General features: G+C 29.5%; 1 protein-coding gene and 1 long non-coding RNA gene across 3 annotated transcripts in view; both read right to left on the bottom strand.

Moving 5' to 3' along the window:
- The window catches only part of LOC111690380 (tRNA dimethylallyltransferase), a 161,491-nt gene that overhangs the window by 104,987 nt on the left and 37,159 nt on the right, over window positions 1-19,345 (bottom strand). For both annotated transcript variants that reach the window (XM_023452849.2, XM_046946373.1), the window contains exon 4: window positions 19,200-19,324. In XM_023452849.2, the coding sequence (XP_023308617.2) occupies window positions 19,200-19,324 (125 nt within the window). The remainder of the gene's footprint in view (window positions 1-19,199; window positions 19,325-19,345) is intronic.
- LOC124418813 lies at window positions 17,153-18,814 on the bottom strand. Its single transcript, XR_006940235.1, has 3 exons — window positions 17,826-18,814; window positions 17,471-17,723; window positions 17,153-17,368 (listed from the first exon to the last, which is right to left on the bottom strand). It is a non-coding gene; the product is annotated as an uncharacterized LOC124418813 (long non-coding RNA).

The following is a 19,345-nucleotide window of genomic DNA, read 5'->3' as shown; positions in this document are numbered from 1 at the left end:
AACAACATATAGTTTTAAATATACATTTTAATTTTTTTAGTCTCAACGGTAAATTTCACTATAATCGAGACAATACCCAAGACTTTATTATATAACATACTAAAGTTGGTTGGTATTCTAGACTACATTCGGAATATTGACTTGACAATATATATAATCGTCTAAAGTTCATAAATTAATCTATAGCCATGATTTCAAACCATCACATCGTTTGACGAACAACTGGAAATTTTATGGAATTTTTACACAGAAACTACTTCCCAACTGACACACCACTTTGCTCATGAAACGAACATACTGAACTTACCAAGGGCCGAGGGCAGATAGAAGAAGAAATCACTTTATTTCAATTCGAAAAGGCCCTAGAAAACGAAATTCAGAAATTTTGGAATTCATTACTTTAATAGCCTGCTGATTTCAAGGAAGGTGTTATCGTCAAAGTGCCGAAAAAAGATGATCTTACAAAATGTCCGAACTGGAGGGGGATGATCTTATGAGCACGATATTGCAAACATTATTAACATGAAACAAGAATATGATGCATCTCGATCTGGAAGATCTTGTGTTGACCACGCAAACAGCCTCAGAATAATCATCGAACAGTCCGTGGAATGGCGCTCTTGCTTATTCATTGATTTTGAGAAAACGAATTGCTGTTAAGAAGGGCGTAAGACAATGTTGTTTCTTATCGCCTCTCCTAATTTACTTTGCCCTCGACGTTGTTGTGCAGAATTCCACTATCGTCAATCGTGGCATAAGCTGGAGCTTACAAGGGCTTTGGAGGACTTCGACTACACGGACGATATTTGTCTTCTTGCACACAGACACTCTGATATATAGGATAAAATTAGAATGGTAAAGAGTGGAACAGAGGATCAACGCGTCGCATACCAAAATGATGCATATTAATGCATCTATGACGGAATTTTTGTGATAAACACCAGCAAATAGAAGATGTAACCTCTTTTGTATGAGTATGTAACACGATCACAACAACCGGTGGCTTCACTCCATCTGATCTTCTTACTATTTACACCAATTATATCCGACCGAAAATTGAATACAACTCCTATGTATAGGCCAGAGCTTCGAAGTTTTTTTTGTAGCTACTCGACAGTACACAAGAGAGGGCGAAGGTACTTATCGGTGACAGAAGGGTATCCAATTCTATTTGGATACCCTTCCGTCGCAACGTGGGGTGTATTTCACTGTTCTATCGATACTATAATACAATGAGTTCCTCTAAAATTAGGGAACTGGTTCCCGATACCTGTATATTTTTACGTCTTCAAGAACACACCCATTTGTGGTCGATTGGCCAGTGGACCGCACAACACATTGCTGGGAAAATTCATTCTTTAGCCGCACTGTTCGATGAGGAACAAACTTCCTACAAAAGTATTCAACGCCACTTTCGATATGAAAAAGTTCAAATGTCTACAAACACAACTCCATCTATCCTCCCTCCCACACCTATTTTCCTAGTTCCAGCACAATGCACTGGATTAGTAAAGGTCATCCAGTAAGTGCTGGACTAAGAAAAAAATACAGCGCAGATGGACACCTATTTTATTTTGGTTTTTGTGAATTGTCGCCTCCGTAAAATCCTGCGATTATTTTCGCCCGATGAATAAGAAACACTGATGTCTGGCACACCACCCTACAAAGTCTCATTCTGACGAAAGATACGTTGAAGTAAATAACGCTAAATCGTTCACTCCGACCTTCAGATGACATTCGAAATTTGATTTTCAGTTTTTAATTGAGGTGAGATAAAGCGAGTGGCTAACGCAGAAGATGAATGGACATATATATCGATTTCAGACTATATTTCAGACATAAGGTGAGAATAGAGTATAGATTATAGACTTTATGATATTGTGGACAAGAATATAGATCAGAGTTTCCAGACTGCAGTAGGGCTCTGAAGTCGATAGGGTAGTTGGTTTTAATCAAAACAAAAAACATACGTCGATCAAAAATTTTACTTTTTAAGAATACAATTGGAAATGGTTTAGTCATTATTTAGCATTTATTTGACAAAAATAAAGAAGAATCGTTTAAGTGAATGTATCGAAAAAGAAATAGAAAAATTATAATTTATGAAATTTAATAGCGGTCTTTTGTTGAGATTTTTGACATTATTTTTGTAGTTGTTTATAAAATAAACAAGAAAAGTAATTTGTAGAAAAAAGATTACTTTGCTATTTTTATATATATTTTTTTATTTTTACTAGGTTAGGTTGATAGAAAGATGTGTACTACAACAAATCCCAAGAAATACACATAGGCCATTATATGGCCTATTGTGTGTTCAATTTTCTTGGAGAATTTTTGTTGATAAAATGTAAACCTTTTATGTATATTAGGACAATTTCATGTTAAGTGACCATACTTAAAAAAACCATTTAGATGAAATCTGCGTAAAGTTTTTTTCTGTAGTTGATTCACATGACACGAAATTGGATATTATTATATTAGGTATTACCGTCCAATGTTAAGAAACTCACTTTCCTAGACGTATTCCCTAGAATTTTTCATAATTCAAGAGTTTCATTGTCCTCTCTACATGCCATACATTATTTTAAAGTCCACCCAGAATACGTAATTCCAATCATAATACGTACCAGACCTGCTTATTTTAAAGAGGCTTTTTGTCCTGCTGTTTTTAAGATCATCCTATTTGGTGATTCCAAAAGACCTTTTGGCATTCTCTCAGCAAAATTTTAAATTTAGACTTCTTTGCCTCGAAAGACTGGATATTTTTATTAGTCTTGCATTCTTTGAATAAGATAAGTCTAAACTGGAGAACTAAATTGATGAAGACACACATTATAAATGAACTATAAACCTAATTCCGCAAGATCAAGAAACTGTAAACGATATATATGACTATACTGTAGTCTATAGAGAAGAACGGCTTTCCTTTTATATTCTTTACGATCATATAAGCAATTATTTGCGATAGAGTTTAGCCTGAAAACTCTGGGTATTTTAAAATAAAATGACAAGATATATATTAAGCTTTCATAGATATAGGGAAAGCAATCGAATTAGAATAATTTTCAGAATCTATTAAGTCATTTCACGCCCATATACAACAACTTTGCCAACCATGTAAACGTATTGTAGGCACAAACAAATATGACATCCATGGTAAGATTTGGGTTTAGCAATAAGGGGCGTGGCTTCTCTCATATGAATTAAAAACAAAAATTCGTTTAAATGGCTTAACATTAGAGCTAGAATCCTCAAATTTTACACAATGTATATGAAGTATTTGGCGCAATATTGGATAAGTAAAGGTAGAATACATATAAATATTTTGAAAAACACTTCCAAATATACGAACATTTGAATACTATAGAAGGCAGAGGTCCTCAACATTTATAGGTGTAGTTTATGAATCAATATGAATATTTGGTTCAAGAACAACTGGACTAATAATAGTGGGTTATATAAATTAAGTACTAGAACATATCGGACTAACATGTGGGAAATATCAATAGTAGAGGTGGCACCTTTCATACAAAAAGTAGAATCTGAAATAGTGAGTGGTTTTTTAATATATTTTTAATTTTGACTAAAACGTCATCTATATTGAGTTTTTGGTAATTCTAAAGAACCTAAAATAAATTCAAATTAAATTAATTTTTCATACTATGTTTGTATTATATACATATAAGTAATCCCCCGCCCCTACCCTTAAACTAGATACAAATTGAATTTTATAAATTTTTAAGTGTTTGCTTTTCATCTATACTTAAAAATGAAAAAGGAAATTTTTCATTTTAGTTGACTTTCTTAACAGTTCTTTGATATTTTAGACTGTTTTATTTTCTTTGTTTTCTTTTGGTACAAAAGTAGGACACAAATTCGTTTTATTGAAATTTCTTTTAAGAATAAAGAAAAAACTGTTTTTTTTGTGGATTCTTGGTTGAGGAGTAGGAGATGAAGTGGTAGAAAAATATTTGTAGTTTCACTGTAAAGAATGTGATGGTAGTACTAGTACACAGAGGGAAAAAAGACGTTTTAAAAATTATACACGCCTGGTATTAAATTGACACCAAAGTGTTAATAATTTTGCAATATCATTAGGTTGTCACAGTGTGAACGAATAGCTGCCAAATTAACAACACAAATATGCAAAATATAAAGCGTTGTCAAATCAACAAAGTAGTGATAATGTGTTATAAAGGTGACAAAGTTGTGTTGTCAAAAAGAAAATTGCCCGTAACGAAATGACAACTATTCGTTGTTAAAGACAAAGAAATGATAATGTTAGCGAAATGACAACAATGCGTTGTTGCAATGACAATGATAAGACTTCAAAATTAAAAAGGAGGTTGTCCAAATGATAACCGATGTAGTAAACGAGGTAAGCTCCCTTTTGACAAAGGATTGCATAAATTTCGGTACTTTTCTAACGGGTTTTTCCTCTGTGTAAGTATTCCTGGTGGAAAATCTTTTTACGTCAGTGTTTACCATGGTTGGATGAGTGCCTGAGTGAGTGGAGTGCACACTTTGGACAGTAGTTTTGGTTTTGTGTTTTTGTGCTGCCACAATGGCGGCGCTTAAATTAAGGAAAATAATCTTAGAAAAAATCTAAAACCGAATAAGCATTTTGTGGTAAATATGAATTAGGAGAAATTTTTATGCACTACAAATATTATAAAATGACTACTATAAGTATGTATTAGAAAATAGAGGCGAAAGAAATATTTTAAAAATTTCAAAAACTTTTTCACTAAAGTGTTCAACTAATAAAGTATTTGAAAATCCCTCTTTATTTAAAACTCCTGGGAATATTAATTGTTTATAATTGTTACAAATCTCTTGACATTTCCAATTTACCTTTGCAGCCAGCGCCATGAGGCATAAAATGTCACTTTGGCGTATATTGCATTTTAACTAAAGACAGAGGAAGACAACAATTTTTTTTTACTTTGCGTAGGTTGGTTCTGTGGCACAAATATTGTAGGCGTTTTTTGGTTAACTTATAGCACATTGCAACAGCTAGTTTTGTGTTTATCTTGTATTGTGGCAGAATAAAAAGTATTAAATATAATTTAAATTTGGAGAAAATATATTTTATTTAAAATTTTTTTGTAACAAATGCTATTTTTTGTGTATAATAAAATCTTAAGATATTTATTGCAATTAATTAATCATGATTTTGGGAATTACAATTTTATGTTTATGCAAAATGAAATTTGTTTTAATACAAATAAAATTAATGCTAAAGACACCAAAATTTTGAATATTAAAATGCGATCTGACAATATTACAGACAAATTAGTCTCTTAATTAGGAAAATAAATCAATTCATTTAATTTGTCTAAATTTGTTTTACACTATCAAATACTATACATTAAGATGCTTAAATCCAATCGATTGTTTTTTCTTTCTTTCTGATTTCCTTAGTCCGAGAAAGATGATTATACCAAATTCTATGTATTTCATATTACCAAAGAATAAGAAGGAGTGGTAGCAACTAGTCTCTCATGATTGGCAAGTACCATATGAATAAGACACCGTACATTCTTTAAAATATTCAAGAGGAAACATGTGACATATATACACTGTGTGTGACAAAAATGTGTAAATGATGGTGAAATATTAAAACTTTCGGTAAATTTTTTTAAACTAAAAACGATATATAAAAAAGTTTTATGTCTTTTAAATTTGTATTTAGTGAAGATATTTTTAAACTGAAATAAATAAAGAATGTACTTAATTATACTTAAGAAAAATAGAAAAATTTAACTCATTTACATATTTTTGGTGCGTGGTACTAAAGGAACATTTTTATTATAAATTATTTTTTTTAATTCAAAAATTTTTGCATTTTGTATCTCCTCTTGGGGTCAACACTAGTTTCAACTCTGAAAGGCATAATATCATTCCATTTTCCACACTCTTATTGTGTTATAAACGACCATATTTCAAGGCAGCTCTACCAGAGGTCTGTTGAGTTTTTACATGAGTGTTTGTCAGTGTAAACCCGATTTCACCATACATTCTTTATCGCGTTAAACTCTGACGACAGTAGGGGCTAATATAGTAACATAATATAGTAATATAGACAAAGTACTTTCAACGTATCGATCCTCAATCATTAAAAATATCCAAATTAAATGGCTTGATAATATTAATTGTAATTCGCCATTAATGATTCTATCAATTTTACGGATATTTCTCATCAGAAGGCATACGGAAAATGTATAAAATTTAATAGTAACATGAATGCCTGATATTATGAAGACATTTTATCGGAATGTTTTTAATTATTAGGGTCAAAACGTTGAAAAAACTATGATGCAAGTAGATAATGACCAAAAATAAGGCTAGTAACACTATATTTTTAACAGCCTTGTGAAATCACAACATACATTTGAGAGACCTGCCATGAAGTATTCACCCGATCACGGCAACAATCCCATAGGAACCATAGGTAAAGTTCTTTATTGGGAATGTAAGTCCTAGTTTGTAGTATCGACACACTAAATATACTGATAGCACCTCCTTTTCTCGGATTGTAACAAGACTAAGGTCCCGTAGAAGAATATAACCGTAAAATAGGTTGTAGGTTAGATTGATACTACGTCAAATTCCGAAGAAATACACCTAGACCAGCTCAGCTTTTGTAACATCGAATGGTTTTGCGTTTCTCAGGTTTACTGCGCCAAGCTCCCATCCCTTTACAGCTATTACATTCGTCTTTTTGTTGCCGACTACTTCCGATTGCCCTGGTACCCATATGATGTAAACCTTACCTTTGGGAGAGTAAGGTTTACTTACCTCTGGGAGAGAAATACACCTAGACCAGCTCAGCTTTTGTAACATCGAATGGTTTTGCGTTTCTCAGGTTTACTGCACCAAGCTCCCATCCCTTTGCAGCTATTACATTCGTCTTTTCGTTGCCGACTATTTCCGATTGCCCTGGTACCCATATGATGTAAACCTCTCCTCTGGGAGAGTATTCAGTTAAAGCTTTGTTACAATCTAATACGGTCTTAGATTTAAGTCTATCATCTGTTATATATTAAGGGCTGTGTTCGCTATATTTTATGTTTATACGAATTTCAAATTGACTGAGTTGCTGATAATTAGAAAAATGTTGAATTCTTAGTTGCCTAGCGCATCAAAACTGAATACGGAACAAAAACAGGAACAAAAATAAATTGAAACCAGATAAATTGAAAAAGTTAAGGAAGTAACAAAACTTTAAATTTATAAGTGAGTGATGGGCTATCGACATCACTTGATCGTTAACGGATTACGTTGTAGTATCTTCGAGGACTCAGGATCGAATACTGAATCAACAACATTAGACTCGTTCTCAGATCAGGATGTTTTACTGATTGGTCGGAAACCTATCCAAAGTAGTGAAACCTCAATAACTTTTTATCATAAAAGAATACCAAACTTCAATCTAGACATGTCATTTTTCCCCGGATTGAACCAAGACTAAGGTATGGGCGGTATACCTAAATAAAATGCCTCATGGAGGAATATAAGCGAAAAATAGGGTATAAGAATTTCAAATTGCGTTGCGGAAAAAGGGAGAATAAAGTTGACCATTTAAGAGAGTTCTTAGTTTCCTAGTGCATCAGAACCGGTTACGGATCGTATTTATAAAACAGAAACAGAAAAGATATACATATATGTTATACTTTGATTAAGGTAATCATGATGGCAATAACACTTAATCGTATACTGAATCAACAATAATACTCGTTCTTGGATCTACCATGATCGGTTAGGGTAACTGTCATAGTGATTGGTGGCAGAAATATGTGATCAGTCTTTTTAAGAAAGGAGTAAAACCCCATTAGTATATTAAACTCAGTGATAAATGTCAAAATTTTTAATAGAAACATAATTTGCCTTTAAGAAAAATTGCAGTACAGTGTAATTTTAATTTTATGGACAAAAATATATTGTTGCTTCCAATAAAAGCAAGAAAATAAATAAATATGGTAACAAATTGTTTTTGTGTTAATTTTTTACAGTCTGTAAATTTTTGTCATTTATAATTGCTGGCAAAATATATTTGTTTTTTTTTTTGTTGGCTTGTAAAAAAAATAAATTTAACACTGCAAAACTTGCAAATGATTATCGTATTTATCGAAAATATCCTTTTTATAGGATATTTTATCCCAAAAAATGTTTATTAAAATTATCTATAAAAATGAAAGTTTCTAAAAATATCGTACAAAATTAAAATTTAAAAAAATTGAATGCTTTATTTTTGAAAGAAAACATTGAGTTTGTAAAATTCAGCATTTCCTCTTAAGTTAAATTTTAATTTTTGTTGTTTTAAGTATTTATTTGTTCATGGTTGTCAAATAAGATAAGCAGGGGTCTAACGATTTGATTTGGGGACTATTGAACTCCTTAAATGCAAAAACAAAAGTAAATATATTAAAATATTACAGTGTCAACGACTTTATTTCAAAAATTTACGTTAAAATATAAATAAAAAAGAAACAATAATGAACATCTGACGTAGTTTCATTCTAAGTGTCAAGATAAATATTATTATGGACATAAGACTGTTTTTATTTGAGAAATGTTTGCTTTTCTTATACATTTTTAAAGTGTCCTTTAAAAATTTTTAATTTTTAGGAAATTTTTTGTAATATTCGATTCTCACCAAATGTTTGAATTTCCTTTGTATTTGTTGGATTTTGTCGTTATTTTAACATTATGACTCATGAAATACATATGAGGATTTTTTTTTTGTTTTCTTTAAAAAAAAGTTTGGCATATTTATTGAATTGGTAAAAATGTTTTGAAATGAATATTTAAATTTATGCATTAAATTGAATGAATTGCATGCAAATTAATTTCGTAAATAAAAGTAATAATATTAAAGAAAAAAACTTTGTATTCCATTTGTGTTATCGATATGTTTGATAATGAATGAAAGAGTGTGAATGAACATTTGAGATTGATGGGATAATCACTTTAAAAAAACACTTCGGAATGAATAAGAAATGATGATTGACTATTAATCATTTGAATTCTTTTGATTGTCTCTTTTTCCTTAAATGACAAATAGTAGTCGCTTTTCAAAATATTTTAAGCCAAAATTATCGACAATTTTCTATAAAAACGAAAATTATCGAAAATGATTAACAAACAGGAAATTTATTGAAAAATTTTAATATAAAAGGAAAATATATTAAATGTTTCCTGTAAAAAGGAAATTGAAAGAAAATCTTCTATAAGAGAAAATTTATTATTAAAATTTTCTATCAAAAAAAGAAAATTTGTTAATAAAAAATAAAAAAAAAGAAAATTTATCGAAAATATTTTATAAAAATATCGAAAATATCTTATTAAAAAAAATTTATCAAAAATTTTTATAAAAAAGAAAATTTCTCGAAAATTTTCCACAATAAACTAAAATTTATTTAAAATTTCCTAAAAAAAAGAAAATTCTTCGAAAAATGTCTATGTAAAAATAAAATTTATCGACAAAGTTTATTGAAAATTTTCTAGAAAAAAAAAGAAAATTTTTCAAAAATGTTTTACAAAAAAAAAATTTCTCCAAAACATTTAAAAAAAGATAATTTATCGAAATAAACATTTTTGTTTATTATAAAAAAATAAACAAAAATTTCTCGAAAATTTTCTATTAAATGAAAATTTGTCAAGGAATTTTATTTATTTATTACGGATTTTTCTTCAATATAAAAACAACATTTCTCAATTCTTTTTAATTTAAAATTTTTCAAAAATTTTTTATAAAAAATAAATTTTTCGAAATTTTATTTATTTATTACGGAATTTTTTCTATAAAAACACATTTCTTATTTTTTATAAAAAAGTAATTTTTTTTTAAATTTTCTATAAAAAGTAAATTTTTCAAAAAAAATCTATAAAAAGTAAAATTTTCTGTAAAAAAAGTAAAATTTTCTATAAAAAGAAAATTTTTCGAAAATTTTCTATAAAAAATAAATTTTTCGAAATTTCTCTATAAAAAGTAAATTTTTCGAAAATTTTTATAAAAAGTACATTTTTGGAAAATTTTCTATAAAAAGTAAATTTTCCAACAATTTTTTATAAAAATAAAACTTTTAAAAAATTTCTGTAAAAAGTATTTTTTTTTAAATTTTCTATAAAAAGTAAATTTTTTGAAATTTTTCTATAAATGTAAATTTTTTGAAAATTTTCTATGAAAAGTAAATTTTTCGTAAATTTTCTATAAGCAGTAAATTTTTCGACAAATTTCTATAAAAAGTAAATTTTTCGAAAAATTTTTATAAAAAGTAAATTTTTCTTTTTTTTTATAAAAAGTAAAGTTTTCGAAAATTTTCTCTAAAAAAAGACAATTTTTTGAAAATTTAAGGATTTATATTTTAAATTTTTCGAAAATTTTTTATAAAAGACTTTCTAGAAAAAAATTTAAAAAGAAAATTTATCAAAGATTTTCTCTAAAAAAAATCTCAAAAATGCTCAAAAAAAAGAATATTAAAAATTTACTGATTTAAATTTAAAACAAGTAAGAGTGCTATATTCGGCTGTGCCGAATCTTATATACCCTTCACCATAGTGTATTTTAAACATAATTGATCTTACAGTCTAGTTAATAAAAACATTAAAAAAATTTGAGTCGATTTAAGCCGAATGTTTCGGCGGCAGCTCAAGCAACTAAATATAGTTCGGTGGCGGCTAAGCTCCGACTCGAAGCCGGTCGACTTCGTCCTCTGATTCATTGCTGGTAAACATTGACGAGACGTAGATTTTGTTTTTGTTTATCGTAAAAAAAATTTTTTTAAAAAGCACTTGGAAAAAATTTGTGTTAGTTTTAAATTTCAAACTTACATTATTCACATAAAAATTATTGTACAATAACTCACAATCTACTCTCATATAATTGAAAACGTTTTAAATACTTTTTTCTATTCATCAAAAAATATATTTGCAAAACAAAAGGGAAAATTATTTTATTTTAACAAAAAATGCAAATCATATTTTTTTGCTGTGTATACTTTGTATGTTTGAATTCCAAACATACAAAAAAATACACAGCTGAATAAAACCAAATACATCTACACACACACGTGTACATCTTTTTCTATGTACAGTGTTTTTGTTGCTTTTTTAACAATTTTTTGATGAAATTTTCAGAGGTTGTCTCGGATTTTTGCTCATATCTCCGTTATTTACCGACCGATTTTGCTGATTTTAAATAGCGATCTTCTCGAAAGCATGTCTAATAGAATTATTGAAGATTCAGACATCGCCGATATCTGGGGTCCTCTAAAAACTGATTTCAACAGACAGACAGACGGACAGACAGACAGACAGACAGACGGACATGGCTTAATCGACTCCGCTATCTATAAGGATCAAGAATATATATACTTTATAGGGTCGGAAAAATATATTATAGAAATTACAAACGGAATGACAAACTTATATATACCCTTCTCACGAAAGTGAAGGGTATAAAAATCAAACAAAATTTAAAGAAAAATAAGTATGGTGTTAGTTTTAAGTTTAAACACAATAACTGAAGTGAAAATTTTATAAAATTCTCCTACTACCTTCCATAGTTTAAACTAAACTTTAACAGTTTGTAACAAAAATGTTCGTTCATTGAACTTTAACAGCTTCACATCTATCTCTACTTCAGTATCATTTAATGTCATAAATATCATTATAGACTTAATTCCCACTTAATTTTTAATTTAATAAAGCACAAAAAAAGTAACACTCGGGCAACAAACTTTTTGTTTGTTTTCAAAATTTCACAAATTTTACAGATAGACCCAGTGAGAGTGCAAAGAAATAAATGTTAAAATTTTAACAAAAGCAGTATCAAAATTCGTTTATTTACAAAAATTAATATGATTTATTAGTTTGTCGGCCTTTCAAGGTAGGGACTTTGATGAGCCATTGGTTTAAATTGTTCTCCTTCGTTTCTCGTTCATTCATTGATTTATATTCATTTTCAGTTCACTGTATGTTTCTGGGTCTCAGTGTGTGAATTTTTGTTTTGTTTTGAAGCTGGTTTTGTGCCACAATTTCAGCGAAAAGAAAAAAGTTCAAGGTTTGTCAAACAAAAATCGTGTGTATTTTTCTACTGTATTTATTTATACTTCTCGTTTTTCACCAACAAAAAAAGTAAATAAATATTTGCAAATTTAAACAGTAACAGCAAAAAAAAAAATATGTATGTATTTGTATATATATTTACATATATTGAATATTTATAAGACACAAAGAAGGAGAGTATTTAAAAGTACAAATACAAATTTATGTTTATTAAACAAATTCGTGGAAATGAAGTTGAGACAAAAAGACCTACTTAAGAAAATAAATGATTTTTTTAAACGAGTCATCTATTTTAGAGAACAATTGAAGAAAAACTTTTTATTGTAGTTATATTTTCCAAAACGTTCTTTATATTCGACCTGAACAAAGAACAGAGGTGACAAGTTTTGCAAAATTTTTTCGCACACTTTTAGTAAAGTTAGAACAAATATATAGTCTGTACTATAGTCTGGACCATAGTCTAGTATAAAGTCTAAACTGTAGTCTAGTCTATAGTCTGGACTATAGTTGAGTCCATAGTGTAGTCATGGCTAAATTTTACAGTCTAGACTATAGTTTATAGTCTGGACTATAGTCTATTTTAAAATCTTGACTAAAGCCTTTAGTGTCGACAATAGCCTAGGCTGTATTCTGGTCTATAGTCTGGATTGTAGTGTAGTCTGTAGTTTTGATTATGGTCTAGTTTGTAGTCTAGTATATAGTCTGGACTATAGTTTAGTCTATAGTCTGGTCTATAGTCTAGTCTGTAGTTTGGACTAAAGTCTAGTCCATAGTATGGACTACAGCTTAGTCTATAGTCTAATCTTTAGTCTAGTCTAAAGTCTGATCTATAGTCTAGCCTAGTCTGGACAATAAGCTAGACTGGACTACAGTCTAGTCTATAGTCTCATCTATAGTCTAGTCTGTAGTTTGGATTATAGTCTAGTCTATAGTCCGGACTATAGTCACGTCTGAAGTCTAGCCCGTAGTCTGAACTATAGTCTAGTCTATAGTCTGAACTATAGTCTACACTGTAATCTAAACTATAGTCACTAAAGTCTAGCTAGTATTGACCTTCTTTTAGTCCACAGTCTAGTCTATTGTATAGTCTATTGTCTGGACTATAGTCTAACTATACTCTGTGTATAGCCTGGATTATAGTCTAATCTATAGTCTGGACTATGGCCTAGTCTATAGTATGTATTATATTCTGGTCTAAAGTCTATTTGATAGTACGGACTATAGTCCAGTCTATAGTCTAAGCTAAAATATATTATGTAGTCGGACCTACAGTCTAGCCTGTAGTCAGATCTTAAGTCCAGTCTATAGTCTGGACTAGTATTTATTCAGTTTTGTAGTCTGAGTCTTGACTATAGCCTAGCCTATAATGTCGACCAAAATCTTTGTCTGGACTATAGCCTGGACTAAATTAGGTACCACTAAAGCGCAACATTTAATACTACTTAATATGTTTTCTCGGAAATCAATTAATAAGGCCTTCTAGCTAGAAAATATGTATGTCAACGAAATTCTTCTAGGACCAGATAGGTATTTTCTAGTAAATACAAAAATAATTCATATAGAATAACATTGATTTCTAAGAATTTTAAATTAATTTGATTGGTGCTCTTTTTTTTAGGACATTTAATAAGAAAATCTTGATAAAAATTAGCACTTGAACAAATTTTATTTATGGTGAATTTATACCCTATTTCATAATATTTCTTCAAATCGTTTGCCGTCCAGTTGTTTGTATGTATGTAAAATTGTTCTGACTGTTTTTTCTTTCCGTCGCCTTTTAATAAATTTTCACTTGGTTGCATTTCTTATGGTTGCCTAGTTTTTGCTTCTTCATTTTTATTTTAATTTAAAAGTAACATTTTATTATTGCAGAAAAAAAAAGAAGAATATTGCTTAATACCTTGAAAGCGGTGTTGATTTATGACTATTATTTCCTTCTGCTTTAATCCGCTTCCAATTAATAAGCATTTGTTTAAATAAAATAATAACATTAAAAAAAGGGGGAATCTTTTTTTCGCCTTATTAATTGACCGACTAGACAGACACTATGTAAGAATGAATGATTTGAAAAATTCATTATTTATTTGGAGTTTAAATAGAAAGAAAATCAAATATGATTGGTCATTAAGTGCTAAAGTGTATCAATTTATTTTCATTTGAAATGATTTTATGCTTATACGGCGAGAACAGAGAGTAAAAGGTTTTTTTAGAGTATAACAACAACTAAGTAACTCTCGTTTCTGGACCAAAGATCTTGTAGAGATCATAATTAGAATCATTTCCAGAATATGTAAATCATTATCAAAACCTTCATTTATCTTTGGACAATTACACATTAATGTCAATATGGCTCAAAACCTCTAATGAGCATCCATTGTTAATTAGCTACCCCAAAAAAAATTTAAATAAAAATGTTAAAATTTTTAAAGTTTTCCAGATATACGATGTTTTGTATTAACTTCAGATGGGAGATGTCATGCATACTATTTAAAATTCATCAATTTTATTCAAATGATAGGTTAGGTTTCTAGGAGGATATATACTAATTTAAATCCTACGAAACTCCGATGTTCTGAAACTCTATTTCCTGGACGTTATTCCTAAGAATTTTTTAATCGGTGTTTGTGAAGGATGTTATATCAGGAATAATATCACCCTCAAGATATATGGATCTAAGTTCTTTAAAAACTTAATAATGACATAGAAAGTTCTTCAGTGATTTACTGTTCTCTGTACAGAATAAGCGTCCTCTATAGTAGTATTATAATCTTGTATTCATAATCTTAAATAGAGTACAGTTTTTATTAAGGACTTTAGTCTAAACCTAGTCAATATAGTTCTGTTTATAGTTTTTTTATAGTTTATTTCATACTTTGCCTTTAGTTCAGTCCGTAGTCTACTGTATAGCCCAGCTTGCATTTAGAAGATTGTTGGATAATTAATCAGTAAACTGAGTCATTTTTGACTCCTTTTGATGACCTAAAAGGGATTAATAAGTTGAGCGCTTAAAAAATTACTCGAAAAAGATCCCGATATATGATTGAAAACTGAATATTTGAAAAATAAAAACAAAATATACAGCAATCATAAATTGATCATCCTGGTGTTTAAAATATAATGGTTTTAAAAACTTATTTTGTGTTCATATTTTAAGCAGTTGGAAGATCTAAAATTGTTTCTTATGTAATTGTTTTTGTTTGCAATGAAATAGCAACACTTACACTTAAAAGTGACTCAAAAACGATTAAAATGTGAGTAGAAACTGATTAGAAATGGGCTCCGAAAAGACTTTTTTGAAAGAGCTAGCAAAACATTTTATGTGGACCAAAATAAGTTGATATAATTCTCATTTCGTTTATAAAATTAAATGTATAAGTATTTAAATTTTTGTGATATTTATAAAGTCGATTTTAGATCAAAGAAATTGAAATTATATTATGCTTTAATTATAATACTTTTATATGTTTAATGATCTTCTACGGAAGACGTTTGGGCGACTAATCACTAAACTAAGTTTAAATAATTCCAATTAATGTTTAAAATCTGATTTATTTGAAAAAGCAATCACAAAAAGGTCATCCAGGTGTTTGAAATATGATTGTTTATAAATATATGACTCAGAAAATATAAAAAAATAAGTCATAATTGATTAGAAGTGGGGCTTATAAATGACTCATTTAGAAGAGTCGTAGGTAGGGTACTATTTTCTTCCGACGAATGTATCATTTATGATAAGAAAATGAGCGCATATATAATCATTTTAATCGTGCAGAAGAGTCATAAATGACACAAATGTGATCAAAAATTTCAAAAAATGCTAGCTGGGAGACTACACTTTAGGTTATAGTCTACTTTATAATCAGAACTATTGTCTAGTTTATACTCTGAACTGCAGACTATCTGATTGTCTTACTATACTGTAGACTAAATAATCTATAATCTGTACTAAAGTCTTGTCTCTAGTATAAACTATAGTTCAGTACATAGTCGAAACTATAGTTCAGTACATAGTCGAAACTATAGTTCAGTCTATAATCTTGGCTATAGCATAGTAAAACGGGTCTCTTACTAAGAATAATTGAATTTTATGATAAAAAGCTTTTAAAGTAAGAAAAAATCCGTTGTTTTACAACTACTAAGCCCTTTTATTTGTGGTAATTTTATATTAAGTAATTTTACAAAAAATGGACTTTGGCTTTTATTATCTACCACTATTGTTTAAAACTTATATAAAATATTTGATTTTTTTTATAAATACATTTCATTTACCAACTAATGGAGTTAGTTTCAACTTTTACAAAGTTTTTTTTATATTATTTTTTCAGTTAATTGTCTGACCCCTTATTCTGTGATTCCCTACAACTTATTTTTTTATATATATATATATATTTTTTTGAATTCTGATCATACATTAATTATATTTCTTTCCAGCAACAACAACAGTCTTAACAGCAACAAAACTATCTTAAAATATGTAATGTGAAGATGATGATGGCGATGGTGATGGTGATAATCACTCGTGCAAAAAGTTCTGACACGCCATATCCAAACCAAAACCATATTTAGTCTATTCCAACTTGCCATTTTGGTTGTCAGAGTCTGATTGTATTAAAAAAAAACGTTTTCTAAACCAACTTTATATATTCTTTATATGTTGTTGCTTTTGATTAAAATATATATGTATGTATGAACAAGTATAAAATATTAATTTATATTTCTTACAATTTTTATGTAACTAAACTGAATTTATTTGTAAAATTTATTGTTCTTATCTGAATTGTTACAAAGCAGGAAATATATTGTCTATACAAAAAAAAAAAAAAAACAAAAAAGAAATGAAAACAAAAACGGAAAGATACGGAAGTTTGATTGCAATTATGCTCCTCTGGTTGTATCATGTCATCCTGACATATTTAAGTATTTTTCTCCCCTGTCTTGTCTATTAAAGTAGCCAGACGTAATTCAATCGTGAGTGACCATTTGCTTTTGATTAAGTACCTACCTTTTAAGAGTATGCCTTACACACATACATATATGTCTAAAAATTTCTGTATAGCTAATCTTATGTAGCAGACTTTTAATGTTATATATCAAAATAGAAATAATTATATAAAATAAGAGGTTCTTTGATTTTCAAGACTTATATTTCGAAGGATCCAAATAGTATAAAAAATGGTTTCCTATGATATACTGTCACCTTTAGACATGTTGAAAGAAATCTACAAATACTCGCAGATCGTAGGTCACTTGTACAATATATAGGAATAGCCTTTTCGAGAAGCTCATGTAGTAATAGCTTTCATAGATTGATGGAAATGGAAATGGACCAATTTAAAAAAGAAAAAGCAAACAATAAATTATGAAAATGACTGGATCTACGAAAATACTGAAGAGTTACCTTAGGGATCAGACTTCACTTTGATGATTCCTCAATTCGGGTATATAGAGGTGCTAAAAACACTTCTAGTCTTGTCGGAACATAAACTGTACGATTCATCAGACTCTTCGAATCATTCTTTGTGCTTGTGATACTATTGCCGTCTCAATAGTTGTCATATTGTGACATGGTATGCGATGAGGTTGGTAGGTATAGGTAGGTCACTTGTACAATATATAGGAATAGCCTTTTCGAGAAGCTCATGTAGTAATAGCTTTCATAGATTGATGGAAATGGAAATGGACCAATTTAAAAAAGAAAAAGCAAACAATAAATTATGAAAATGACTGAATCTACGAAAATACTGAAGAGTTACCTTAGGGATCAGACTTCACTTTGATGATTCCTCAATTCGGGTATATAGAGGTGCTAAAAACACTTCTAGTCTTGTCGGAACATAAACTGTACGATTCATCAGACTCTTCGAAATCATTCTTTGTGCTTGTGGTACTATTGCAGTCTCAATAGTTGTCATATTGTGACATGGTATGCGATGAGGTTGAGCTTTACCTCCTTCTGTCGGACCAATTATTGGTTTCAATTAACGACATGAAAGAGGGTTCTGGGAATTAATAGCGTATATATCGGTGTTGTTACCAATACAAATAGAAGTTTCGGGATAATATTGTTGGGTTTGTGCTAGCAGAGAGAATGTTTCGGGAAAGCCTGTGGTATTATTGTCGTCTCAATAGTTGTCATATTGTGACATGCAATGCAATGAGGTTGCGCTTTACCTCTTTCTGTCCTTCTGTCAATTAACGGCATGAAAGGGGTTCTGGGATTTATTAGGTATACACAGTGTTGTTACCAATACAACAGAACTCTTTCAATTGTGGAAGTGCATAACTTCAAGAGGTCATGTTGTGAGTCTTTAGTAAATTGGGTGAATGCTATCTTCCTATGACATCATAAGGGTGAGTTGCTTCTGAGTTCTAAACTAGTGATTGATTCATCCTGTAATAGTATACATCGAGATCAGGTTAGAGTCCAAGTAAGTTAAGCACTGGACCAGATGGCACTACTATGCCAAGAGCTTTGATAGCTCGATAGCAAATTGCATGTTATTTGCAAGTCTCATAAGATCGGTGCTAACCTAGTGATTCAAAAAGAGCTACATCCCAGCTATTCACGCTAAGGTCATTGACATAATGGAAAGCATCAAAGGCTACGATAAAGCATAAGTATGACGAGTTAATGAATACTGCTTTTGTTGAAATCAGTCAGTTCAGTCCAAACAATTGCTAATCAAAACAAAACATCCAAGATAACACTACTAAACCAGTGCCCAGACGAAGCTTCATTTAAATTATTTGAGAATCTCTGAGATCTAGCTAGACAAATAACACTTGCAAATGTGTATTATAATAAGAAAACTTAAAAATATTTAAATAAAACTATTTATTATATTTTAACATATTTTGGTGGCAAAAATTTCTATAAAACATTTCAGATTCAGATAAAAGAAAAAATCACCTGGGACTACAAAACTCAAAAGATATTTTAGCGTATAACAAAATGGCTTAAATCATTGGTCGGTTTTTGCAGACAGCAGGATTAGAATAAAATCGACTAATTCAACTTATAAGAAATCGTTTTTTTATTTATTCCCTTATGCATATGCTCCTTGTGTCGAGCACAGTTGTGGTAAGTCCCACAGATGAATATATATATGAAAAAAAGTTTCACTCACCTCATTATTTTACGTTTATTATTTGGATGTATACGATTTGCAGTTTCTGGATCAATATTCCTTAAATGGTTGTGCAACAATTCCGATGACATTGTTAACATTTTCTCAGCAGCTATAAATGACGACTAAAATAATAAAGGAAATAT

This window comes from Lucilia cuprina, chromosome 3 (genome assembly GCF_022045245.1).
Source record: "Lucilia cuprina isolate Lc7/37 chromosome 3, ASM2204524v1, whole genome shotgun sequence".
Lineage (NCBI taxonomy): Eukaryota > Metazoa > Arthropoda > Insecta > Diptera > Calliphoridae > Lucilia > Lucilia cuprina.
The sequence above is the reverse complement of the archived record's forward strand: the minus strand, read 5'-3'. Positions and strand labels throughout refer to the sequence as shown.